The following is a 26628-nucleotide window of genomic DNA, read 5'->3' on the forward strand; positions in this document are numbered from 1 at the left end:
AAAAAGACCTCATGAATCCATGATATCAGTTTTGATCACATCCCAACAGTCTTGGAAGAAAACCATGGGAAGCCAACATCCCAACAATCTTGGAAGAAAGCCATAGGGAAACCATCAGGAGGACTTGGAGTCTTATCTCTATTCATACCTTTCACCACCTCTAAAACCTCCATTTCCTCAAAAGGAAGCTCTAACCAAGAGGCCTCCTCCACATCTAAGGATTTGAAAACAAGGCCATCTAGTTTAGGCTGCTAGTTGTATTGTTCTGAAAATAAGGTCTCATAGAATTGAACAATATGATCTCTGATAGCCAGTTGTTCAGAAGAGACTGAGCCATTTACAAACAATGATTTTATGGAGTTGGATCTCCTGTTCAAGTTTGCAATCCGATGAAAGAAATTTGTGCTTTTGTCACCTTCTTTTAGCCAAAGAACCTTTGATTTTTGTCTCCAACTAATTTCTTCTTGAAGAATAATTTATTTATTTATTTTTTCAGATCACTGACAATCAGGCTTTTCCTCAGCTTCTCTTCAGCGTCTAACCCTCTCTCTTCCTCAAGCCTATCAAGAGCGCGTAGTTCTTCAAGGTGAGCTTTTTTAAGGGAATCCACATTCCCAAACACCTGTTTGTTCTAGTGTTTTAGATCGACCATTAAGGCCTTCAATTTTTGAGCAAGAGCAAAGCTAGGAGAGCCTTGAAAGCTATAAGTCTCCCACCAAAGCTCACCCTATCCACAAACCCCTCTTCCTTTAGCCACATGTTCTCCCCCTCCTTTGGATATTGCCACAGTCATGAAAGATAGGAAAATGGTCAATTTTTGAGCAAGAGCAAAGCTAGGAGAGCCTTGAAAGCTATAAGTCTCCCACCAAAGCTCACCCTATCCACAAACCCCTCTTCCTTTAGCCACATGTTCTCAAACTTAAAATGTCTTCCCCCCCCCCCCCCCCCCCCCTCTTTGGATATTGCCACAGTCATGAAAGATAGGAAAATGGTCAGAGCACAAATGAGGAACTCTCTTCTGGAAAAGCCCATGATATTTATCTTCCCAATCTGGAGAGACAAGAAACCTATTAAGTCTTGACCAAGAGGAATTATTGGACCACGTGAACAACCCCCCTAAGAGGGGAAGATCCACAAGACCTTGCTTTGAAATAAAGTCAGAAAACTTTGTCATCGTGGGTGAAAGACGAGCTACCCCTGATCTTTTGCAAGGAAAGCGGGTGACATTAAGTCACCACCAATGCCCCAAGGCAAGTGCCACCAGCTAAGAGAGCCAGCCAATTCCTCCCATAAAGACCTTCTGAAAGTATCGATATTAGGATCGTAAACCCCTGCAAAAGCTCAAGTTGAGTTGTCTTCAACGTTTCTAAAAGAGCAAGCCACAACATATTCCCCCATACACACCTCAATCTTCTCCACAACCCTCCTATTCGACATAAGTAGAATGCCGCCAGACACCCCACTAGAAGGAAGATAGCACCAATCGAGAAATTGGCATCACCATAAGCTTCTCACAAAACTGCTAAAAAGAAGCTCCAATTTAGTTTCTTGCAAGCATATAATGTCTACCTTCCATTGCCTTAAAAGATTTCTATCTTTCAACCGCTTGCCACCTTGATTAAGCCCTTTATCTAACGTTCCAAGAAATCAACTTGGGTTTCATGTACAACCTCTTTGAATCCTCCCCTTGTTCCTATCACAAGAAGCATTGCCACTGTGAGCGTCATAGTTAATGGAGTTGAATAGACTATTAAGTTCTCTCACACTTTTTTCTCTCACTTTCGAACAAGAGCCTGCACCCTAAGCATCATTACTTGCTAATATATTCTCAAACAAAGCCGATAATCTTCCTTTAAAACCATCACAAGAAAGACCCGCAAAGAGATTGAATTCCTCTAATAACTGCATAACCCTGTCTGAAGACCACATCCCAACCTTCCTCTTAAACTTTGCTGGCAGGCAGCATGCCAAGGGTGTGGGCTCTGTCTCTGCGAACAACTCCACCTCTAAATCATGTCGATTATCCAAGGTATCAGAAAAAACAAGACAATGCCCAACATCTCCCCCTTTCATAGAGAGAGGGGGAGAGTTTGCTGGAGAAGAGGGAGAAGAGACCACAAACCAAGGAGGAAGATTCAAATCCCAACGGACCCCCAAAGCCCGAAGATGAACAGGGTAGAGGACACCCAATTGAAATGGGAGGCTCGCCAGGAATAGCTACTGCAGGAGGGAGAAGGTAACCCCATCCCCCACCCACCACAGGGATCGGCACAGAGAGAGGAGGGCTAACCTTGCGGGATAGCCCAACGGGGATGATCCAAGGTATCAGAAAAAACAAGACAATGCCCAACATCTCCCCCTTTCATAGAGAGAGGGGGAGAGTTTGCTGGAGAAGAGGGAGAAGAGACCACAAACCAAGGAGGAAGATTCAAATCCCAACGGACCCCCAAAGCCCGAAGATGAACAGGGTAGAGGACACCCAATTGAAATGGGAGGCTCGCCAGGAATAGCTACTGCAGGAGGGAGAAGGTAACCCCATCCCCCACCCACCACAGGGATCGGCACAGAGAGAGGAGGGCTAACCTTGCGGGATAGCCCAACGGGGATGAAAAATTGGATCGCCGGAGAACCCAAAGGAAACGACTCTGTTGGGTCGCCGAAGAGGATGCCTCCCCAAGAGAATCTATGGCCACCGAAGGCTTCAGGTGAGGGTCTGTCAACTAGGCATTTACAAGCGGTTGTGATTAGCGGTTATTGGCTTTAACCGCAACCGCCTAAGGTGGTTATTGAATTTTAACAACCGCAACCGCTTCGCTTAGGCGGTTAGGGGTTATTTATAACCGGCGGTTAGCAGTTATTAAAACATGACCGGCGGTTAATAACCGCTTTTTATTTATGGGCTTTTGAAAACCATAAATACAAAGAAAACATAAGATCAATCTTTGTATTTCCATTATGACTTGCAACACTACTAACAACCTTGCAGATCAAATCATTCATTCAAGCAATCAATTTTGATCCAAAATTCTAGGAACAAACCTAAATCATAATTTAGGCAATCCACTTTTTTGGATAACATTACAAATGTCTTCAGCTTCTTGTACACATTATAGATAGTAAATCAATTTACTTTGGCAAAATATCTATCTATAGGAGTATGTCTTTACCTAAAGAAGAAAGCGAGCCCCTTTTCCTGCAGGCCTTCATGCAACAAACTACCAAATGGTTGTCCACACCTCAAACTAATGGTGAATGCATGGTAAAGGATTTTGCTTCATAATTGGATAGAGATCCATCATGGATTCTTTTTTCTTTCTTTTCTCTTTGAGCATAGAGGTCTCCCATTCTTAGCTATTTATTATGGAGGACAATTTTTTTCTAGACACGGTCAAAGAACTTTCTCAAACTTAATTTTTAAAAATGTCATGTATTATTTGAACATGTAAAAGGTACTTTTATTTTATTTTATTTTTTATTTTTATATTAAATATATAATATAAATATATATTATTTATATATAAGGGTAGGCGGTTAGTGGTTATTAACCGCCTATCCCTACCCCTAGATGGTTAACAGTTATTTATAACCTCCTTCAAAAGCGGTTAGTGGTTACGGGATGGTTATAATTGCCCCATTGGTACAAGCCTACTATCGGCTCTATTGGATCGCCGGAAAGCCCATTGAGAGTGGGGTTCTGGGTCGCCGGAAGAAATAGAGGAGAGGAAGACCACCCCCCCCCCCCCGGCGGAAGAGACCAAGACAATCGGAGGCTTGAGGAAAGAAACCGTCCCCTCCAAAGATTCCAAGACCTCTAGGAACGAAAATTAGAGGGTCGCCGGAGGCCCCGTCGGGAAAAACGAAGTGATGGCTCCCTACAGTCACTGGCGATCGAGGTATGGTGGGTACACCACTAGCAGAAGTCTAGGTGCCTGGGTGACTCACGTCTGAACCTAGAGGAGTCACCTCCAGAGAACACGAGGCTCCTAGGTCGCTGGGCTGACCCGCGCTCGAGCCCAGAGTATTCTACTGATGAAAAAGTCCCGAAAATTCCTTGAGATTGGCCTGTGGTTCTTTGGAGCCCAAAGAAGCCTCATTCAAATGGGGGCATGAGACAACCTTGTGTTTGAACACGAAGTTGGGCCGATTAACGGTAAAGACCACAAGGGGCTTTCCCTTTTGGGTCATGGGTAGACGTCGATGATCCTGGGTCCAAAGGAAGACCTGTAGTCTTCTTGGACTTGGGCCGCTGTTCTCTGAAGCCCAAGGAAGTAGTCCCTTTTGGATCTTGGGCCCTAGGCTTGGGCCGAGAATTAGAAGCCTTACCGGTTGGGTTTACCCAACCCAACAGTGCACCCTCAAACAAAGCCAAACCCAAAAGACAGAGCAATTTCCTCTTGTAGTGTCAACAACGTCTTTCTTAGGTTGAGTAAATCAAAGCTTTCACCAAAATAGGTCTTACAACTTGCAACCCCTAGGTCCTTGTCGGGCGTCTCCAATCCCAATGTTGCAGGGGAAACAGAGGGCTGAGGACCGCAATTCAACGTCGGAGTTGCCTTCACCGTAGTTGTCTTCGCCAATAAGCAGATACGTATCGCCGGGGCCGTAGGAGCCTTTGCCTGAGCTTTAAAGCCCTTCACTAGAGCTGAAATGGCCATCGTTGTCGGCCTCTGAACTGCCTTCGCCTCGGCTTCCTCAGAAGAAGCTTTCAACCACCTTGGCACCCTAGCAAATGGCAAAGGATACCCAAAAGGCTCCTCTAGAGCTGGCAGAGATGACTCCAACACTTCTGCGTAGCTCCTCCTTCCCCATTTCGTCTCGACCTTTGGGTCTTTTGGCATATGAAGCTGCTTGGTGTGGCTGGTTTGCCTAGCTCGGAGAAGTTATCAGCCAAACGGAACTCCAAAGCGAAACGATCCCAACCTTTATTGTATCTCCCTTTTGGCACTAATATGGAACTGCTTCTTTCTCCTACCCTCGAATTCTTCTATGACCAAAAAAAAGCCATGCCTGTTGGAGCATTGGTGAGCAAGGATCAAAGGGTAGCTAGGCATGGATTGGTTCCAGAAGACTCTAGAATCTTTCACCGTCACCAGTTCTTCGTAGGATTTAATCAACCAAGCTGCCTTGTCTTTGTCCAAGAGGATGGACCTCGTCACTCCTTTGCACTTTTTGCGAATCCTTATTCCTGCTATGCCTCCCACCATCGACTTATCGAGTTCCTTAAGACTCTACGGATGACTATCTCAAGGACCTCACCATCTCGAACAGGCACACTCTTTAGTAACAACTTTACAATGATGATACAAATCCATAAATTCTATAAAATTAGAAAAGCTAGAACTATTGTAAGCTGCCATCCATACATAAGGATTTGAACGTAATAGCTGTTAACCAACAATTTTCTCTCACAATATTCATAGTTTCGAGCATTCTACTCCAAATGCACCACACTAGGCATATAAGAGTTATCCTCAAAGCTTCTAAATTGCGACGGCTTTCAAATTGACCTCTCCAGCTAGCTAACAACTCCACCACCCGTTGGGGCATGACCCACTCTAATCCAAAAAGACGGAAGATTGAAACCCACAAATCTTTAGCCACATCATAGTGGAGTAGAAGATGATCTATGATCTCCTTGCTCCTTTTGCACATGCAATACCAATTAATCAATATGATGTGCCTCTTTCTTAGGTTATACAAAGTTAAAATTTTTCCTAACGCTGCTATCCATACAAAGAACGTCACTCTCGAAGGAGCTTTATTTCTCCAAATGCTCTTCTAAGAAAATGGAGAGCCAGCGGGCAAGAAAGTACATGATAAAAGGATTTTACCTCGAACATGCGCCTTTTGGATGGGATCCAACATATTTTATTATTGCCTCCTGTCTCAAACTGAGAGAGTACAAAAGACTAAAGAACAAAGTGACTAACTTCACCTCCTTATCATGCATTGATCTGGTAAAAATAATATTCCACTGAAGATTGTCGTTAGAAAACTGCACATGTTCCGCCACCGAAGCCTCATAGTTAGGAATACTAAACCACCCTGGGAAAATTGCCTTCAAGGGTTAGACCCCACACCTCAAATCTTGCCAAAAGCTGATCTTAGACCTATCTCCCACTTCATATTTGACAATCTAGAGAAATCTCCTACCCCTTCCTAATATTTTATCACACCCCAATCCCAAAGGACTCAAAAACATCATTGGAACACCACCCTCCCTTGCCACATGTTATCATGTTTAACTTCCACCACCGTTCTCCATTAGGCATCCCTTTTTGTGGCAAAACGCCATGACCATTTCTCCAATAGAGCCTGGTTACACTGAATCAAGTTTCTAACCCGCAAACCAACTGAGAAAATTGGAGCACATATCTTAGACCGAGTAGGAGGAATTAAAACTTGTCATCAACTCAACGCACAAAAATTCAGATTTAGCTGCCAAGTACCCTAAATTCAGAGTTACTGCTCACAGCCCCTGTACGTCGCCTCCGTTTATTTGTTTTCATTTGTTATATGAACTCATAACCCTCCTTAACCCTTAAGCTAAGCTTTTAACTAAAAAATAACTAAAAAGACCATTATATCTAGAGGCTTTTAGCCCTTCAATATTTATCCTATGAGTGCTAATCTCTAAATAGAGCAATGGCGTACGTCACACATACTTAGTTAACAGTGTTTAAAAAATTGCCCTTGTATTGAGACAAAATTCCTCTTGAAGTTGGTGCCACCTATTGCATGTTATTTCATGCATTTAGTATATTTGATGTAAGGGTAACATGAAAAAGTTAAAAGTAATTTTCTTTATGAGTTGACACTCAGTTTGGGATGGAGAGAAAAGGAAAGAGTATTGGTCAATTGAGGATGGAGGGGGTATTATGCACACATACACATGCATGCAACAACACCAACCCTTTCATGCATTACTCACACTTTTGTTGATGTTCTCAGTTTGGTAAATTTCAGGCTTACAGTTGATTCTATAGTATCAGACGTTTTTATGATTTGAGTTTTAAATGCATAAAAAGATTATGGCCAAAAGATGAGTTGTATAATACCACTGCATCCGTCACGAAAAGTTGATAGGGTTTGAATTGAACGATTACTAATAAAAAGCTGAAAATGTAGTGATCCTCTTAAAGCGTCCTTTGGGGCTTTTTTTTTTTTTTTTTTTTTTGTTCAGGTTGACATATGGGAAGAAAGGAAGGTTTTTGGTTCTCGAGGGCGAAGTCTTAAAGATGAAATGCTGGGTAAGAATCCTCCTGTGTCTGTGAGCAATGGGAAGAGTTCAATTCCTATCAAGATAGTGAAGAGGGATGCACACTCAGTTAGAATTGTAAGAACTTAGCTGATAGTATCTGATCCTAATCTGTGGCCATTTCTGCTGGATTGTTACATATTTTGATCTTGGTTATGCCTTTTTGGTTATCTGAACTTCAGAAATTGGCTGTTGGAGGTCTCCCGGAGAAAATATTAACTGCATTTCAATCTGTACTTGATGAGCATCCTACTGAAGAAGCTGCCTTGAGCAAGTGTGATGTCACTCTACGTCATGTGGGTAAAATTGAGGAAGATGTTGAAAGTGTCTTAATACAAGGTAAGAGTTCTGCTACAGGTTTGATGTTTTCTGCATGCGATTTTCTTCTAAAATGAAGCTCTAAATTCCATCAGTCGCGTAATAATTTTTTTTATTGAGAATCTTTAGTGTTCAAATGAGGATGATTTGTAGTATTAAATGATAAGTAGTAGTAAGATGTAATTAAAACTAGGCCCTGGAGTAAAGTCTTATAATTCTGATGTTTAGTAACCTTGAAGTGTTTGATATATGATATGTAGGATCTGGCTCCTTTTGTAGGAGAGCCATGTGTCTATGAGAGAATATAATTTTTTTTGAGGAAGAACTGGTTTCAAAGAACTAGCTCACCTCTCCATGCTTTGGAGAGACAATAATATGCTTAAACAAAACTATACTACATGCTTAGCTGGAAGCGGAAGGCCCTTTCGGCACTAATCTCTTTAGTCATACTTAGAAGAAATAGAGCCCCATCAAATCAGTCGAACCATGGAGCCTCAGAGAAAAGTAGATGGACGAGAGCAGCAAAGAATTATGATTGCACACATAGACATGTAGACAAAGACAAGAGAGAGAACAGAGTGGATAATTTTAGATCATGAACAAAAATGTGATTTTATGTTAAAATATTTGTACTAGCCTATTTTGGTCTGTCAGATACTTTTGCATGTACTGACATACTTATGAAGAAAAGGGTGGACTTTTACATTCACTGACATGTCTGTGTAGTGCTCTGAAATGATTTGTTTGGTGAGCATGACAAATGCTGTCATTTTTGTATGTATTTTCTAGTTGTTGTTGTTTTATTTTTATTTTTATTATTTTTTTAATTTTTTTTATTTGCAAATTCTTAGTATTTTCTGTTTGTGATGGTTGGGCCACTCTTCTCTTCTTTGTATACTTAGTTATCTTTTGTAGTTAATTAGTTGGTGTGCACATGTCCTGTCCAGGGGTTATATTCGGGAGATGAAGGCAAGGATAGGGTTTTAGTGTATGTGTGGTTTTGTTAGTGTGTTTTCTTGATAAGTGGTTTGTTGGTACGTTTGCCCAGGTTGTCATTATCAGAATCTGAACTTCGTTGGATGTTAGAATTATGGTGCAAATGTATTGTTAAGGTCAAGAAAGATGTGCATGGTATTGTGAGGAAATTGTTGTTGACATATACTTGGTCTTAATGGCCAGAGAGTTTTCATAGAGCCGACATCAGTGGTTGAGACAAAGTTCCACTAAATTGTTGTTAAACCTGTTAACTTCCGTACCTTGACCTCTGGTTTGTCGCTTCCTGTAATGATATGTGAATTGAAGTTTCTTAGGGGCATATCTGATTGCATGTGAAGCGTGGAACTTTTGTCCCCCCACCCCTCTTTTTTTTTTTTTTTTTTTTTTTTTTTTTTTTTTTCAGAAGATGAAATATTGAGAATAATGATTTGGCATGAAAAAGTTGAATAATACATTCTGAATGTGCATGTAGTCTTGCACATTTTTTAAGGCTGCAAAATTTGATCTGTTAATCTGCCTTGATGAAAAAGAAAATCTTGTGAATAGAATCTTGAGTTCAGAAGATTTGGGACTGTACTAGGCCTTACGCTGTTTTTTTAATTGCAATTACTAATCAAAAAAAGATTTGGGACTGTTTCAAAGAACTTAATGTCAAAGATATATTTATGTATTAGAAAAAGAAGTCACTTTTTCTTTGTTTTGTTGGTTCTGTGTTCATTGTGTTCTAGTGTGGAACACCGAACCAAATGAACTTTTGTATTCTTCTTTTCCATTCCTGAACTCTGGTGAATTACAACTTAGCAGTTAGGCATGACAACATTGTTGGAACTTGCAAGCGTTAAGTACGAATATGTTTAGATCCTGGCTTATAAATTTGGTGCCTGGGAGCATTCTCTTGGCTTTGATTCTTATGTTCATCAGCTATATCTTTCTACTGAATTCTTCTTCAACAATTTGTACTTCCTTATCGCACTACTTGCTGAAAATTCGGCATCTAAAATGTTATTTGCACTAGGAGATTCATGCTTCTAAATGTTTTAGAAGGGATCTTAAGTTAATATGAGGACAATTTCTGCCTTCACAGGTAAGGATCATCTGTACTATGAGTTACACTTGTTATCAGCATTTTAGTGTTAGCTATTGTTTAAAATTCTGCCACCTTTGGTCTGGATTAATGCTCTAAAGTATTTGGTGTTCTATATTTATATTTTGGTAAAAATGATTTTCCTCCATCAAATTACCACTCCATTTGCAATCCCCTGTCTAATCTTGGCTCAATTGGCTCACTAAATTGAGAATTTGTTGCAATGCCCCCTTCTGTCTAAAGCAGATGTTAATTTGAATGGAATTTCAACATGCGTGCTGCATGTGCCAACTGGAACTATGATCTGACTGACCACATTACTCTAGGCTGATGTGCCTGAGCTCCAGGATCCTCCAGACCCACAACTTGGAGTAGAGGAACACATGTGGTATAGCATGGAGTGCAGCAGCTGAAGGATTATTGTAATTTTTGGTTCAGATACCTTGTTTTTTGAGTTGTGGCCATTATTTTTGCTTTTCCACAAGCACTAGTAATGGATGTTATCTGTTGCTTTGATAAGCAATCAAAGCAACATAACCTGTCCTTGTAGACGCATCATGTGGATGGACTTGGGTAAGTGACTGCTATTTCCAGCAGTGGAGGTGGAGAGGGTGTGCCCATGAGGACCTTGTGATGCATCTGGCACACCATTGAGTGCGGGTCGCCCAGGAAGACGAACTGGATAAAGGCAACGCCGTGGCTTAGGCACGTGGCCAATCCTTGAGGATAGTCATGCACGTGACCCTGCCAGAGGTGAAGAGTGTGTCGAGGTCTGAGTTGATGAGTGAGTGGTTGGGGTTGTAGAGGGTTGAATTTGAATGGGTGAGATCTCTGGAGCTGTTGCCTTTGGGTTTATTTTTGTGGGGTTTTGAGGCGGCAGTGATCTTTGAAGAAGAGGAAGGGTAGCGGTAGTAAAAGGTTTTGTTGTTGGTGCTGTCACTGTTCTTATGCACCATGGTCTTCTCCTCTCCTGCTGCTACTGGATCTTGCTACAAAATAGTTTTTTTTTTAATAAATATAATTAGCATTTGTTATGTGTTTATTTAGTAACCGATCTTATTTGTTGCTCTGATTGTTTAGATTGTTGTGTGTTGCTTTTTACCATTGTAGCTTAATGCTTTTGGTAATTGTCTACATTGCTTGTGTTTTATTTTTAGTCTACATTCGAAATGTTTGATAAAATTTCTAAGAGAGAACTAAAATTATGGAGAATAGCAACATTTACCATGATGAAGATGAGATTGGTGGCAGCGGTGAGAGTGGGAGTGATAATGGGAAGAAGTTGAAAAGAGAATGGTTTGAGGATTGTGGTAATGAGATTTGTGATTTATTTATAACTCATGTAGTACGGGTGTCAGATGGTTGCTTTATGTTGGTTGTAACATTGAGTTAGTTTTTCATTAAGCTAATTGTTTTCTTTTTTACTAAGAAGATCTGCTTGTTTGGAGAAAACTCAAGCTCAATGTTATGTTTTGTTGCTTCAAGTCTTGCAGCTCACCTGCATTTTGGAGAGCTGGTAGTTGTTAAGGTACAGAGGCCAGGTTTGATTCTTTTCGCTCACTCGCTCTCTCTCTCTCTCTCTCTCTCTCTCTCTCTCTCTCTCTCTCTCTCTCTCTCTCTCATGAGTAGCGCGTGAGGATAGGGGCGGCTCGTGATTAGTGTCGTGTAGGTCTATTATCAGAATTCTGATGGGTTATGTGGGATTTTCTATGTAGAAGCTAAATGTTTTGAGCTTTGTTATGGGTTTTGTGTAGGGGATGGCGTAATAATAGCAGAGAGGAGTAGTCTTTTTAGAGTAGTGTTCTTGAGTAAATTGAGTGTAGGATGATTTAGGAGGGCGATGGAGGAATTGCGGCAGGGTGGGGAGATGCGTGAGTTTTGCAGGACATTCCGGGTGGGTTCTATGGTGCATATTCTGCAACAACGAGGTAATACCTATGGAAGATTTTTGGAGTTGTCGAAATATGGTAATGGTGGTTGTCGGACCTTTGTGATTATACTGAACGGAAGAGAACGTAGTGGATGGGCTAATTTTCTTGTGCAATTGAGGAAGTTAGAGAGATTCTGTTCGAAGACAGATGATGGGGGGAATAAAGGTGGGAAGATACAAACTATGCAGACGATGGTGACAAAGCCGGCGAACCATGGAGGCTGAACGTTTGCGGCAATGTTGGTAGGGCAAGGTCATGATCAAGAAAAAGGTGCGTCGAGCAGGGGCAATTCGGGAACACCCGAAGATCAAGCATTGTCGATTTTGATGAGCGGAAAAGGAGAAGAAATTGGTGGATGGAGATCGCCTGGTGTATATTGGTGCAGATTTCACGCAGAACGGTTTTGTGGAAGGCAACTTCCAGCTGGAAAATTTGAAGAAGCTGATATCGATTAGAGAGGAAGTTGTGAGGTGGTTGGGTTTGATCGATTTGGGCCTAGTGAGGGATGAGGCTGTGCTTACTGCAGGCCCAATGCAAGGTCCAACAAACAATGAAGTGGCTTTGTCGGGAGAGGGAGAGAATAGTGGATTGGCTCATTTGAAGGAGCAAGCTTTAGGCTTGTGGAAGGCTAAGGGAAAAGAAATACTTGAAGCCAACCAGGAACCAATTGGGAGTTCGGCAATGACAATTTATAGTCGCCAGACTCAGTCAAAGCAGCCGGTCCAGCCTAAAGCGAGGGGAGGGTGTTGGGCGAGATGGCAGGGACTATCCAGAGGGTGGAGACGACGATGTCGAAGGCTGATACTGAGCCAAAGGCTGCCAATATAGGGTCTGGATCCTTGGGTGTTATTGTTGTGCGAAAGGAGATGACAATGGGAAAGACTGGGTTTCAACTAGAGGGCCGTGATCTTTGGAGTTACATTCTTATCTTATTTGGGGTAGAGTGGGTTATGCCACGAATGGTGTTGGAGTTGTTGATTAGTTGGGGTGTGTCGGTTGGGTATGGTCGTGCTAAAGAAGCTTGGTGGTTAGCTCCATTATGTTTATTGTGGTGTATTTGGCGGGAACGGAATGTGCGGCTCTTTGAAGATGTTGAGACATCAATGGTGGAGTTACGGAAGCGTTTGCTTAATTTATTATATATTTGGATAGCGTCCCATCATTGCTTGAATGATTTTACTTATGTAGACTTTTTAAATTTATTCTCTTCTCGTCCCATTTAGGGGCTCTCTTGTATACTTCCCGTGTATAAGGGTTGCGCCTTTCTGTGCTATTAATGAATTGAATTACAATTACTTATAAAAAAAAAACTAGAGGGCGCCAATGGTGTCTTTGGGGGCACGAGGATGGCTAGTGAAGGGGTTGCATTGCTTGGGTCTCCAGAGACTATATGTGCAAGGCATGGAGTGGTGCTCAACAGGGAGTGGAGTTGTGACCGACTTTGATGGTGAGTATCAATTGGTTTCTGATTCGAGTGTTGGTGTAGGTGAGGATAGTGATGAGGGTGATAAAGGGGGTGTGAGTTCGAGGGATGCAGCTATTGGGGTGGGGTTTTTTAGGCTTGGGAGAGAGGGGTTCACCGCATGTATGTAAGGCGTTAGAAGGGTATAAATATTCTGGGTGTGTTTCGAAATTTGTGGAGTTTGAGCAAGATTCAAGGGTAATGTGTGACAACCTATCTTTTATTTTATTTTTATATTATACAAAATGGAATCATCACAATGGCATGGCGATTAGTCACTAAGCCAACTCATAGTACATATCCTATAATATGTACCTAATATATCAGAGACAACAACTATGCAGCGGAAACTGAATTCTTAAACTAACGAGTGTTAAATTACAACATCATAGCCATACATTTGTTTATCTGTTTAAGGCTTAATCAGAATATTATACACATATCTAGGCCTTCCGTTGAGAGCTTCATTTAAAGCCAAATCTATATGTGATGGCATTATTGAAAAGATAGGACATCATTTGGCCTGGCTGGAAGAGTATGTTTTTGTCGAAGGGTGGGAGGGTTACCTTGATTGAAAGTACTTATCTTATCTACCTACCTACTTGTCTCTTTTTCCCCTTCCGGTTGGTGTTGCCATCCGCATAAAGAAAGTTGCGGGGGGACTTTTTGTGGGATAGTACTGGTGAAGAGTTCAAATTATATTTGCTTAGTTGGTCTAAGGTTTGTTCTTCGATCTCAAAAGGAGAGTTGGGGGTTCGTAATTTACTTTTATTCAATTGAGCTCTTTTGGGGAAGTTGCATTGGCGTTATGTTCATGAGAGGGAGCTTTGTGGAGGGTGGCAATTGTTACGGACCTATGTGAGACGTAGGAAACGTGGGCAGGAAGCAAAAGAAGACCTAGCTAGGGTTCAACGAAAAGATACAAGTGGCGGCTGAGTTGAGAAGGCTAGGAATAGAAAGGAAGGAAATCAAATCCCTTATTCTATGGAATTCTTTCTATAGAGAAATTCCCTTATTTAGCAATACCCTATTCTAGTGGGAATCAATATCCCTTATTATTAGGAAATACTGTCCTTAAAGGATGATTTCCTTCCTTTCTATTCCTAGCCTTCTCAACTCAGCCGCCACTTGTATCTTTTCCTTGAACCCTAGCTAGGTCTTCTTTTGCTTCCTGCCCACGTTTCCTACGTCTCACATAGGTCCGTAACAGCAATGGACTAAAATTTTGGTAGCAGGTGGGGTGGGTGGTGTTCTAATGAGGTTATGAGGTGGGCCTTTGGAAGAATATCAGGAGGGGCTAGCGGTAGTTCTCTAGAGACACTAGATTTGAGGTCGGTGATGTCTCTAAAATTAGATTCTAGCATGATGTGTGTTGGGACTAGGAATGCAAAAATATGATTACGTAGTGGAAAAAAAAGGGTGAAATATTGTTTTGCTCCTTGTGGTTTAAAGACTTTATTTTTTGCCCCTTGTGGTTCATTTCATATCGTAGATAGTACCTCGTTTATGGTTAAAGATAGAGATGGTACTTCTGTCTAAAAATCACGAAAGTCCACATCATTGGCCTTAAAAAACGACACGTGCTAAGGCCTAATTAAAAATAAAAAAATAAAAAAAATAAAAACTTTTTGAAAAAAGTGGGGTGGCATGGCCGGTCTGGGGGTGGATTCGGCCTCCCCCACAAAGCCAAAAAGAAAAAAAAATTGTCTTAGGATTTTGCCCTCAAAACCACCCCCATTTTGCTTTTTCGGGATGGCCAAACCCTTCCCCCCCAAACTGGCCATGGGGGTAGCTCGAGCCACCCCTCTTTTTATTTATTTATTTTCAAAATGTTTTTATTTTATTTTATTTTGTTTTATTTAATTTTATAGTTTTTAATTTTTCTAAAGTTTCTATTATTTTTAGTTTTTATTTTAATTAGGCTACAGACACATGTCGGTTTTTTAAGGCTAGTGACGTGGACTTCCTTCAATATTTGAATGGATGTATCATCTCTGTCTTTAACCATAAATGATGCATCATTTACAATATGAAATTAATAACAAGGGGTAAAAAAAATTAAGTCTTTAAACCACAGGAGGGTCAAAGTTATTTAACCCAAAAAAAATTCTCATTTTAAGATCAGACTTTGAGAAGAACATGTGAAGAACTATGTTATTTTAAAATAACTGCAAAAGCAAGAACCACTTACTCGGTTGTACAGGCACACCGTGGCTATTGGGCAACGCTTTCTTCTTGCTTCTTCAATAAAAATACAAGCAACCTCTGAGATTATGTAATCTTCCAGTCTTTTCACAAATGACTAAGATAACCAAGAGTGTAGGCTCTTTTCTTGCTCACAAAATTTTAACTTATTTTTGAGAGTGCTCAAGAACATTTCTTAGTGAATACTAAAGAACTCAAGTAATGGAATTGAATTTGATGCTTCTCTATTTATAGGCTTAGCAAAGAGAAAGAGAAGATAGATTTTAGCAATGTGGGACTCTAGCACATCTCATGCACTGTTTCTCTCTAGTCCATATTTTAATAATTAAAAACAAGTAGTTCAATAAATAAAAAGTCCGTTTGGTTAATTTACAATAGCTTGGCGAGGGACCCAAAGAAAAAAATAAAAACTAGTTTCAAATAGGCTTGACTATCACAAGTTTCTATTTAATTATAATTGATTCCACTAAATAATTGTAATTGTACTCTAGTTTATATTTTTTATTAGGAAAAACTTCACTTGTAACTCCTGATCTTTCATCACTGTGGAAATAAAGTACCCAAACTTTAAAACGTGTCAATTTGGGGTGTCCATCTTTTAATTTTTTTTTCAATTTCAATCATCTGTTAGAATTTTTCTTTAAATTCTATTAAAATTTCGAAAATACTCATATTTTTTTTAGAAAAAAAAAAAGAAAAAAATTGCAAGGATTTAGGTGTCATTCATAATTGAAAGGAATTTGCAAAAATACAATTTAAAAATAAAACACATGGATATTTTGGAATTTTGATAGGATTTAACTTAAATTTCTAACGAAGGGTTTAGATTGAAAAAATTTGAAAAATGGATACCCTAAATTGACACGTTTTAAAGTTTGGGTACCTCATCTCAAAAGTGGTGAAAGATCAGGAGTTACAAATGAAGTTTTTTCCTTTTTATTAAATCAATTAATCCCTTAGAAAAAAACGAAGAGTACTGCCTAAGGAGGTCAACTAGCCTCTCTCTCTCTCTCTCTCTCTCTCTCTCTCTCTCTCTCTCTCTCTCTCTCCCTCTGCCCTTGGTTCCTCTGTTTTGCTTCTTCATGGTGAGATCCTTGCGTTGGTGGCTAGTAGAATCCAAGGAGTTTGCTCTCTCGGTGGTGGGAGGTGCTACGGGTATCGAGGTCCGCGAGAAAGACAAAGGTTTGACGAGGTCCATTCTCCTGGACAAAGACGAGGCTGCTTGGTTGATCAAGTCTCTGGGTGAGATAGTTTCGGTCCAAGACTCTAGAGTCTTCTGGAATCAATCAGTTCGTGGTTTTCCTCGCATTCTTACGCAGCAATGCTCTAACAGACATGGTTATTTTTTGACCATGGAAGAATATGAGGGTAGAAGGAAGAGAGGCTCCATCATGGTTCTGAAAGGGAAATTTGGCGAAGGATGGGAGAAATTCGGTTTGGAACTCCGTTTAGCTTTCAGGCTTATCCACACTGGAACTTCCAGCTCCTCGAAGCAGTTGGGTGCACCTGGAGCACCTCTAGCTGAGTCTAATACCGAGAAGAGGAGTTACGCCGAGGTACTGGGGTCCTCGCAGCTGAAGCTGGAAGAGCCACTTGGTCCTCTCTCTTGCCCTTTTCCTAGGGCCCCTAAGCGTCACATTTCTCCCGCTTTAGCCGGAGTGAAAGGTTCTCAGGTTTAGGCGTGTCCTCTGGCTAAGGGTCTTGGTGATCAGATGAAAGCGGTGGTTAAAACGACCTTGGCAAAGTCAGTCTCTTCGGTGATGGCAGGTCCGACAAAGGTAGCTAGGGCTCTGGCATTCCTCTATGCTCCGGCATCAGGCCTAAGGAAAAGAGCGGCTGTCTCTAGCCCCCCTACATCGTCCTCTGCACCACGCAAGCCTTCAACATGCAAGTCACATTTTGGTGACAACCTCGATTTTCGCAGCCTCAGGAGAACGTTGGAAAGTCTTCTCGTAGATATTGGACAATGCCTTTCGGTTCTAGACCAGTTGGGTGATGGTCTGTTGGGTCGAGGGCCCAAGCAACCCGTTTACCGCTCCAAGCCCAAGTCTCGGTTCGCTCCTCTGGGCTCCAGTTTCTTCCGGCCCAAATCTTCAAGACCCTCGCCGGCTCAAGTCTGTTCAGCGCCTGCTATTGACCTTAAAGGTAAAGCCCCTCTGGTCCACCCTAGCTTTCGGCCCAAGCTCGTTTTTAAATCCAAGGTTGGTTCGGGCCATGTTTCTTGCGACCCAGGGGCTTCTTCTTCCTCTCTGGATTCATCTTCTCTGCCCCCTACCGGTCGTGTGCCCATGTCACCCTGGCCCGACTCTTCTCTCCCAAACTCAAATGGCTCTTCTCTGGAGATTCCTTCACCAGAACCTCCCTCCGGTCCGGGGTCCCCAGTCAGTTGTGCTCCCTGTTTAGCTCCGGCCCCCTCCGTGTTGCCGCCTCTTGCTTCTCCGGTGGTCTTCCCTTTGGCACGTCTTTAGCACCTCTTCTCCCCCTTGGAGGCACCGTTGGCTGGGTCTCTCAGGTTACAACTCAGGTCCCCACCCTTGGTCAGGGATCCTCTCCCTTTGATGGCTCTCCCTCTCCCCTTTGGGTCCTTCGGTGCTGCTTCTTCTCTTCCTGGCCCTGGCCCTCTCCCTCTTGCACTGATCCCTGAGGAGGCAGCCCCCCCCCCCCCCCCCCCCCCCCTCGGTGGCTGGTGGATTAGAGTTGGATTTCCCCACTGAGGTCTATCCCACCCTTGTGGCTTGTTGCCCTCCAACCAAGCCCAAGCGGAAGACTGGGAGAAGCTCTCCGGACTGGCTTTTGCCGATGTTAGAGGATTCCTGGTACTCTGTGGGCCTCTTTTGCGATGGTTCTGAGCACAATATTATGCCCCTGTTTTCAAATTTGCTGTCTAAGCATGAAGATCAAGGGAAGTGCTCCAGTTCGAAGGTGGGTAAAAAAGGTGTAAGAGAAATTAATGGCCTCTTTTGCTTTATCAACGACGATACTCGCAGCGGCAGTGTCTCTCGTGGTAGGAACTAGAGGAGGGTTCTTAGTGATTCCTCATGAATCCTAGGTTGATCTCTTGGAATGTTAAGAGGGCTAAATCAAAGAAGCAAGCGGTTAAAAATCAAGAACCTCCTCAGACAGTGGAAGGCTGACATCATTTGTTTGCAAGAAACCAAATTAGATCTTATCTCTAACCGTATTGTGAAAAGCTTGTGGGGTTCTCAGTTTGCGGATTGGTGCTATCTTCCTTCTAGCGGGGCTTCCGGTGGTATCTTATTGATGTGCGATAGGAGGGTTGTGGAAAAACTTGAGGCTCACGTGGGGGAATACGTCGTGGCTTGCAGCTTTAGAAATTGTGCAGATAACTTCACTTCGGCTTTTGCTAGGGTTTATGGCCCTAACCTCGATCCTCTTCGTAGGAGTTTATGGGATGAATTGGCTGGTTTGCTCAGTTTGTGGATCTCCCTTGGTGCATTGGTGGCGACTTCAATGTCATCCGCTTTTCCTGTGAGCGTTCAGGAGCCGCGGGTATTTCTTCCGCGATGATGGAATTCTCGGACTCTTATCTTAGAGCATGAGCTCAGGATCTTCCCCTTGCAGGAGGGTCGTTCACTTGGACCAATCTCACCTGTTGGTCTAGGCTTGATAGATCTCTAGTCTCTCTGAATTGGGAAGCTAAATATCCTGGTCTCATCTAGAAGAGGCTGCCCCGCTTGTGCTCTGATGACTTCCCCATCCTCCTCGTTTGCGGAGGAATTCTTAGGAGGAAAAGACCTTTTAAGTTTGAGAATATGTGGCTTCAAGAAGATGGCTTCGTGGAGAGGAAAAAGGTGCGGCTTTGGTGGGAGTCTTACTCCTTTCAAGGCTCCCCTAGATTTGTCCTTGCTCATAAATTGAAGGCTTTAAAGGTTGATCTCAAATCTTGGAACGAACAGGTGTTTGGAAATGTGGAATCCCTTAAATTGGTTCTTGAAGAATTGCGCGCGCTTGACAGTCTTGAGGTAGAGAGAGGCTTAGACTCTGAGGATCTTTTGAGGAGAAACTCGATTGCTAGTGAGCTGGAAAGAACTATTCTCCAAGAAGAAATCAGCTGGAGACAAAAGTCCAGGGTCCTTTGGCTTAAAGCGGGCGACAAATGCAATAAGTTCTTTCATCAGATCGCTAACTCGAACAGAAGATCCAGCTCCATAGAATCCTTGTCTGTTAATGGTTCAGTCACTTCTGATAATTAGGCCATCAGAGACCACATTGTTCAATTCTATGAGTCTCTTTTTTCTGAGCAACACAATTGGAGGCCCAAGTTGGATGGTATTGCTTTCAACTCCTTATCCCCGGAGGAGGCCGCTCAGTTGGAGCTTCCTTTTGAGGAAAGGGAGGTTCTAGAGGTGATAAAATCTATGAACCGAGACAAGGCTCCTGGTCCTGATGGCTACCCCTTGGCTTTTTTTCAAGACTGCTGGGATGTGTTCAAAGCTGATATCATGGGGGTCTTCACAGACTTTCATGCTCATAGCAAATTTGTGAAAAGCCTCAATGCCTCTTTCATTGCATTAATCCCCAAATCCCCTGGGGCAACCGATCTTGCAAACTTTCGGCCCATCAGCCTTGTGAGTGGTATTTACAAGGTCATTGCTAAAGTTCTCGCTAATAGGATGAGCCATATTTTGGAGAAAGATTATTTCAGTGCCTCAGAACGCTTTTGTCAAAGGTAGACATATTTTGGATTCGGTTCTCATAGCCCGTGAATGCTTGGATAGCCGTATCAAGTTTGGTATCCCAGGGGTTCTTTGCAAATTGGATATTACGAAGGCTTTTGACCACGTCAACTGGAAGTGTTTGGATTTCTCATTCTCTTCGGCGCGTCACTCTGTGTTGGTCAATGGTTCGCTGGCTGGCTTCTTCAATAGTCCTAGAGGGCTGAGACAGGGTGATCCTCTTTCTCCCATCCTGTTTATAGTTGTCATGGAGGCTTTGAGCAAAATGCTCTCTGGTGCTGTTGATTGTGGTCGCCTCTCAGGCTTTTCGGTGGGTTCTAGGCCTACCGTGATCAACATTTCTCACTTGTTGTTTGCAGATGACATCTTGGTATTTTGTGAGGCTAATCCTGACCATCTTCGCTATTTGCGTGTTCTTCTAGTTTGTTTTGAAGCCGTCTCTGGTTTGAAGGTTAATTTGGCTAAATCTCTCTTGGTCCCTATTGGCAATGTGGACAATGTTGCTGAGTTGGCTTCTATCTTGGGTTGTGGGACTTTCTCACTTCCCTTGAAGTATCTTGGCATGCCGCTTGGGGCGCGCCACAAGGCTACATCTACTTGGGATGATATCGTGGTTAATATGGAGCGTCGTTTGGCTAGTTGGCAAAGGTTGTATTTGTCCAAGGGTGCTAGGGTTACCCTCATCAAGAGTACACTTTCCAACTTCCCTACGTATTTCTTGTCTCTCTTCTCCATTCCTATTCGTGTAGCCAACCGTTTTGAGAAGCTTCAAAGAGACTTTCTTTGGGGAGGGATAGGTGAAGAATTGAAATATCACTTGGTCAGATGGGATAAGGTTTGCTCTTTGATCTCTGAGGGAGGATTGGGTATCAGAAACTTAAGGACTTTCAATCAAGCCCTACTAGGCAAATGGCTATGACGTTATGGGTCTGAGCGAGATGGTTGGTGGAAAGTTGTGGTGGACTCTAAATATGGCAGCCTTAGGGGCGGTTGGTGCTCTCTCGAGCCATCAGGTGCCTTTGGAGTGGGGGTTTGGAAAAACATCAGGAAAGGCTGGATTTTGTTTTCTTGTTTCTCTAGATTTGTCGTGGGGGATGGCTCCGAGATCAGTTTTTAGCATGATTTGTGGTGTGGAGACACAACCCTCAAAGAAGCTTTTCCAGCTTTATTCGGCATTGCACGTCTTAAGGATGCCGTTGTTGCGGATAATCTAGAGGTGGTGGGCGACTCACTCCAGTGGAATGTGAGCTTCATTAGGGAGGCTCATGACTGGGAGGTGGATGTCTTTGCTTCTTTCTTTCAATTGCTTCACTTAGTCAAAGTGAACTGAGACAATGAAGACAGTTTGTGGTGGGCCCCCTCCAAAAAAGGAGTTTTCAAAGTCAAGACCTTTTTTTACTCCTTAACTAGCGCTGGCAGCATCCGCTTTCCCTAGTAAAGTGTTTGGCGTACTCAAGCTCCTCCTAGGGCTGCTTTCTTTGTGTGGACTGCGGCACTCAGTAAGATACTCACCCAGGACAACCTTAGGAAACGACATGTCGTCGTGATGTTGTTGTGATCAATCGATGCTGCATGTGTAAGAAGACCGAGGAAACTGTGGATCATCTTCTTCTCCACTGCGACGTGGCTTCTGTCTTGTGGAATTCTCTCTTCAGCCGTTTCGGGATGTTCTTAGGTTATGCCTAGACGGGTTATTGACTTGCTTGCATGTTGGTGGTCATTTGGTAGATCAAGGAGTGCTACTGTTTGGAAAATGGCGCCTATTTGTATTTTTTGGTGGGAAAGAAACAATAGGAGTTTTGAAGACTTGGAAAGATCCTTAGAAGAGATCCTTTCTTTGCTCTATCACTCTTTGTATTGTTGGACTTCGGCTTATGTCCATCCTTTGTATATTTCTTTTTCTGACTTCCTCACTCGCTGTTCTATTTCTAGATAGGTGTTTTTCCTGTATACTACCAGTGTACTAAGGGGCGCCTTACGCTTTTTATATATAATTGATTTCTTACCTATAAAAAAAAATAAAAAATAATCCCTTAGACAATTCTTAACATTGACTTCTGATTCCTCTATGAAACTTTTCGTAGCAGAGTTAAAGTCAATAATATTGTCACTTTAATTCTCCACTTTTTTATCCTAAGTAACCGATTTTATTTATTATTCTCGTACTTTAGAAAACAACTCTTTTCATCATGTACATAAGTATTTTAGTAACTTTTACCAAAATGTCCTGCCAGAGACTAAGAATAATTCAATCCATAAAATCTTTCTCAAGGGGAAATTTCTTATTCTTTTAAATAAAGGACTTAGATTCCTTTTTGAGAAATGGAGAAAGCAAATGTCTCACTCCTAAATGCATGAAGGTGATCTCCACTTAACATCTGAGACCATAATCATTTTAAGATTTATAATCAATATCATAAGTAGTATTTTGTGAGCGAAGTCATTCCTATTGACAGTTTCATTGGAATGACGATCCATTCAGTGCATTACACCTACACATCAACCCGAAGTTTCATGATAGATTATCATGATTGATGCGTAACAGTCTTCACAAATGGAATGTCCAATTCCATTACCAATTGCGAGCAATAGGGTTTTAGACTACAAGGTTTATAGTCTAAGATCTTGTGTGAAAATCTCATTACTCACACCATAGATTATATTCAATGTAATCTAAGGACCATTTACATGCACAATATAAATAATACAAGAAGCATATAAAAGGATTATATGCCATATACTCAATTAAATAGACCAATGAATAATAGCTTTATTCATTGCAAATTGGAATGTCATTCAAAGATAAAACATTGGGATTTTTAGGGCATAATTCCCAACAGTGTGGTGTGGGGATCAGGCCCTCAGGGTAGTTCTTCCAAACTTGTTCAATTTGGCTTGTTATTAGGATGCCTCTATGGCTGACTATTTGGTGCTTTTGAGCGACTCTCATCAGTGGAATATTAACTTTGTCAGGGTGGCTCATGATTTGGAGGTGGATCTCTTTACCTCGTTCTTTACTTTGTTGTACTCCTTCAAATTCAGACGGGGCAGTTAAGGCAAGTTTTGCTAGGTTCCTTACAAGAGAGGGTTGTTTGATGTCAAATCTTACTAAAATGTCCTTGTTCCCCGTGTATTTTAATGAATAAGGCCTCTTTGAGAGAGATGTTCTTGGCTTCGACGGCTGCTTTGGGAAGATCCTAACCATAGATAATCTTAGACGGCGTCATCTCATTGTGGTTGATTAGTGCTGTATGTGTAAGAAGAAATGGGGCGTTAGTGGGCCACATTTTACTCTATTGTGAGATTTCTAGTGCCCTATGGAGTACCATTTTTAGCCTTGTAGGGTCAGCTTGGGTTATACCTAATTGAGTGGTAGACCTTTTCGCTTGCTGGAAAGGTCAATGTGGTAAGTTTCGGGATGTTGTTTTATGGAAGTAGGTTCAGTTGTGCCTTATGTAGTGTATTTGGAGGGGAAGAAATGATCGATGCTTTGAAGACTGTGAGCGGACGATGGGGGATCTAAAGGATTTTTCTTTAAAACACTTTACCTCTAGAAGCATGCATTTGACTGAAATATTTTAAATTTTCTTAAGCTTTTTTTTTTTTTTTTCTAGCTAGGTGTATCTCTTGTATATTTTTTGTTTACTTAGGTTGCGCCTTCTACGCTTTTAATACATTACGTTTAGTGATCATTTTCTTTGTCCATAGACACTTTGATCTACTTACCTTGATCTAGAGAAATGGACACGCAACACCAAGAAAATGTGTTGTAGTGTATATATGTTTTCCCCATCAATAATGCTGTAGTTGATTTTTATTTTTTACAGTGTGATAATTTCTCATGCAAATGCCATAATGACAAAGAAAAAATGATGCGGGTTCTTATAATTCAAGAATGTAGAGCCGGATGAGTTTTGTTGAAACAATTATGTATTGTAGCAGTTTCACTCTCCCTGATTTATGTACCACGTTAAAGAGTGGTATGACCAGGCGTACCAATTTGATTCCGTAGTCCTAGCCTGTGTATTATGTGGTTGAAATTTTTCCAAAATTATTTCTTTTTTTTTTGTCTAACCGAAATTTAACTGTCAAGACTCTAGTGTCAAAATTCTCCAACTGAAATAATTTTTTGTTTTTTTGATGAATGAGTATCTTTTAGATCCACAAACGTACCTCTTTACTATTCTGCAAAATCAGCAGAAAGCATACTTTGAAACAGGCTTCAAAGTCTCACAAACTAATTTACTCTCAACTCACTAAACAAACAAATTAATCTTATACTAGGATCTGGTAACCAAGACCCCAATTACAGCAAATACTCTCATTTCCCTTGGTCCTTTTAAATTTGCCTTTCCCCGTTACATGACACCTAAATTCCCATTTAATTTTCTGCAGAAGATGCTCTGGAGACGAAGGATGATTGCTATGCCTTAAATCATTCCTGTTACGCCAAATATGATATACAGTAGCCCCAAAGCCAGCCTACAAACATGAGTTTTAGACACTTTCCTTCTCCAATTCTGCACCCATTCAAGAAGCGCATCATCCCAGCAAACAGGAGGCCTCTCCAAACCACACAGCTGCATAATAGACAACCAAATTCTTTTACTGTAGCTACAGCAGAAAAATAGACAGTCTCTGTCTTCTACACCATATCTCCAAAAAATACATGTCGTCTCCCCTTTGATAACCCCAACTAAGCTGCCAATCACCAGTCATCAGAGCGTTTTTCATCGCCAAGCACAAAATAAACCCATGCTTTGGAATAGTTAAGGGAAACCAAACCAATTGCCACCACTCCACATCGGTTGTCTTTCTCAAAGAACTTTCCACGTATCAGAAGTGAAATAAATTTGCACGTGTAATCTACTAATACTGATGTCAAATTATCATCAAGGTGCCTTGTCTTGATTAGGTGATTGAGTGTCTTCGCATCATGTTTAGCCGGTTTGCAGTTGACAAGTTTGTCCTTGAAGCCGACTTTGAAATTGTTTTGTGTAATCTGTGTCTATTGCGTAATTATGATGTTGTTTTCATGTTGGTTTTATTGTTTGTGATCGATTAGGAGTTATCATTGTACCTTTGTGAGAGCCATGATTGTTTCGAAGCATTTTGACATATGTTGCCTAGATATTTATGCTCTCAATGGATTTTATCATTTTTCATACTGCTCACTTCCTTTGATTTTTAGGCCAAAATACATTTGTCCTTTTCTTTTTAACCTCTTACATAAAGCACTGTGTCATGGTTTTGGTGGATTTATACATTGGATCCTTATGTATGGTGTAGAATTTAGATTTTCAAATATAACATGAGGACCAATAGAATATAAAGGTAATTTGTATTTCATGCTAAGAAGAAATGTTACTGAAGGTTTAGGAAATACAACTCAATTAAACTCAAGTAAGCCCTGATCCCAATCAAATTGCTGCGATTCTCTTCAACTAATTTGGGGCTGGACATACATTCTTCTCCTCCATTTTACACATCAAAATCATAGTCTCTGTCATCCCCTTGAGAATATAAATTGCTCATGTACATCTGCACGATTTTTTAATTAGTACATCTACACGATTTACGAGTGTTACTTTAAGATTTTTTAAGTACCTGTCTGGAACATGACATGGATTAGGAATTGTTAAAAGATGTCTCGAAGTGCCTATTGTTTGAAGTTCCCAACAAGCGTGTCTGCGAATTTCTTTGTCCGGCCAAAGAAATTCCTCGGAATGCTTCCTTAATGTGCTTCTTTGTTATGTGAGATGTTTTGAACTAAAAACATCATATGCAATGCTTCATTTTTCTCGCAGTGTGAGTGGAAATGTTTGTCATCCAGAAGTATACATTGTATATATTTTGAGGATGCATACACATTTGAAACACTTATACTTGAGCATGTAATATGGCTATTATGGCTCACACACACACACACACACACACACACACACACACATTTATATATATATAGACACACCCACACAATTCAGTATCTTTTTTGAGAATTTCTCTCTTTCTATTTAGGGTTAAATACCCTTTTGCCCCATGTGGTTTCAAATCTTTATTTTTTGTCCCCTGTGTTTTCGTTTTTATCACAGGTGATACCTATGCTATGGAAAAAGAGGGAGACGGTATTTCCGTCCATTTTTCCGTCCAAAACTGACGGATTTCCACGTTAACGACATGTGACACCATTAAAATTGCGACACGTGCTGTCATATATATATTTTAAATTTTAAGGCTTTAAAAAAAATTAAGAAAAAATCGTGGTTTTTAATTTTTAATTTTTTAATTTTAAGGCTTTTTTTTTCAAAAAAACAAAAAAAATGTAGGGGTGCCAAGGCCAGTTTTGGGGGTGGCCAAAACCATCCCTAGACCGGCCGGTCCGTGGCCCATGGGGGTGGTTCGGCCACCCCCAAGGGCCAAAGTGAAAAAGAAAAAAAAAGATGTTTTGGCCCTTGGGGGTGGCCGAACCACCCCCAGGCCAATTGGGGGTGGCTGAAACCACCCCCAAAACTGCTCTTTGGTCAACATGGGGGTGGGCGGCAACCCATACATTTTTTTATTTTTTATTTATTTATTTTTTTTTTTAAAGCCTTAAAATAAAAAAAAAAATTGTGCAGCTACGTTTCGCAATTTTAATGGTGCTACGTGTTGCTGATGTGGAAATTCGTTAGTTTTGG

General features: G+C 41.4%; 1 protein-coding gene across 3 annotated transcripts in view; it reads left to right on the forward strand.

Annotated features, from left to right (window-relative positions):
- The window catches only part of LOC133872255 (uncharacterized), a 61165-nt gene that overhangs the window by 22126 nt on the left and 12411 nt on the right, over nucleotides 1-26628 (forward strand). For all 3 annotated transcript variants that reach the window (XM_062309728.1, XM_062309727.1, XM_062309726.1), the window contains exons 4-5: nucleotides 7184-7336; nucleotides 7441-7597. In XM_062309728.1, the coding sequence (XP_062165712.1) occupies nucleotides 7184-7336; nucleotides 7441-7597 (310 nt within the window). The remainder of the gene's footprint in view (nucleotides 1-7183; nucleotides 7337-7440; nucleotides 7598-26628) is intronic.

The sequence above is a fragment of the Alnus glutinosa genome, chromosome 7 (genome assembly GCF_958979055.1).
Source record: "Alnus glutinosa chromosome 7, dhAlnGlut1.1, whole genome shotgun sequence".
In the NCBI taxonomy this organism is placed as follows: domain Eukaryota; kingdom Viridiplantae; phylum Streptophyta; class Magnoliopsida; order Fagales; family Betulaceae; genus Alnus; species Alnus glutinosa.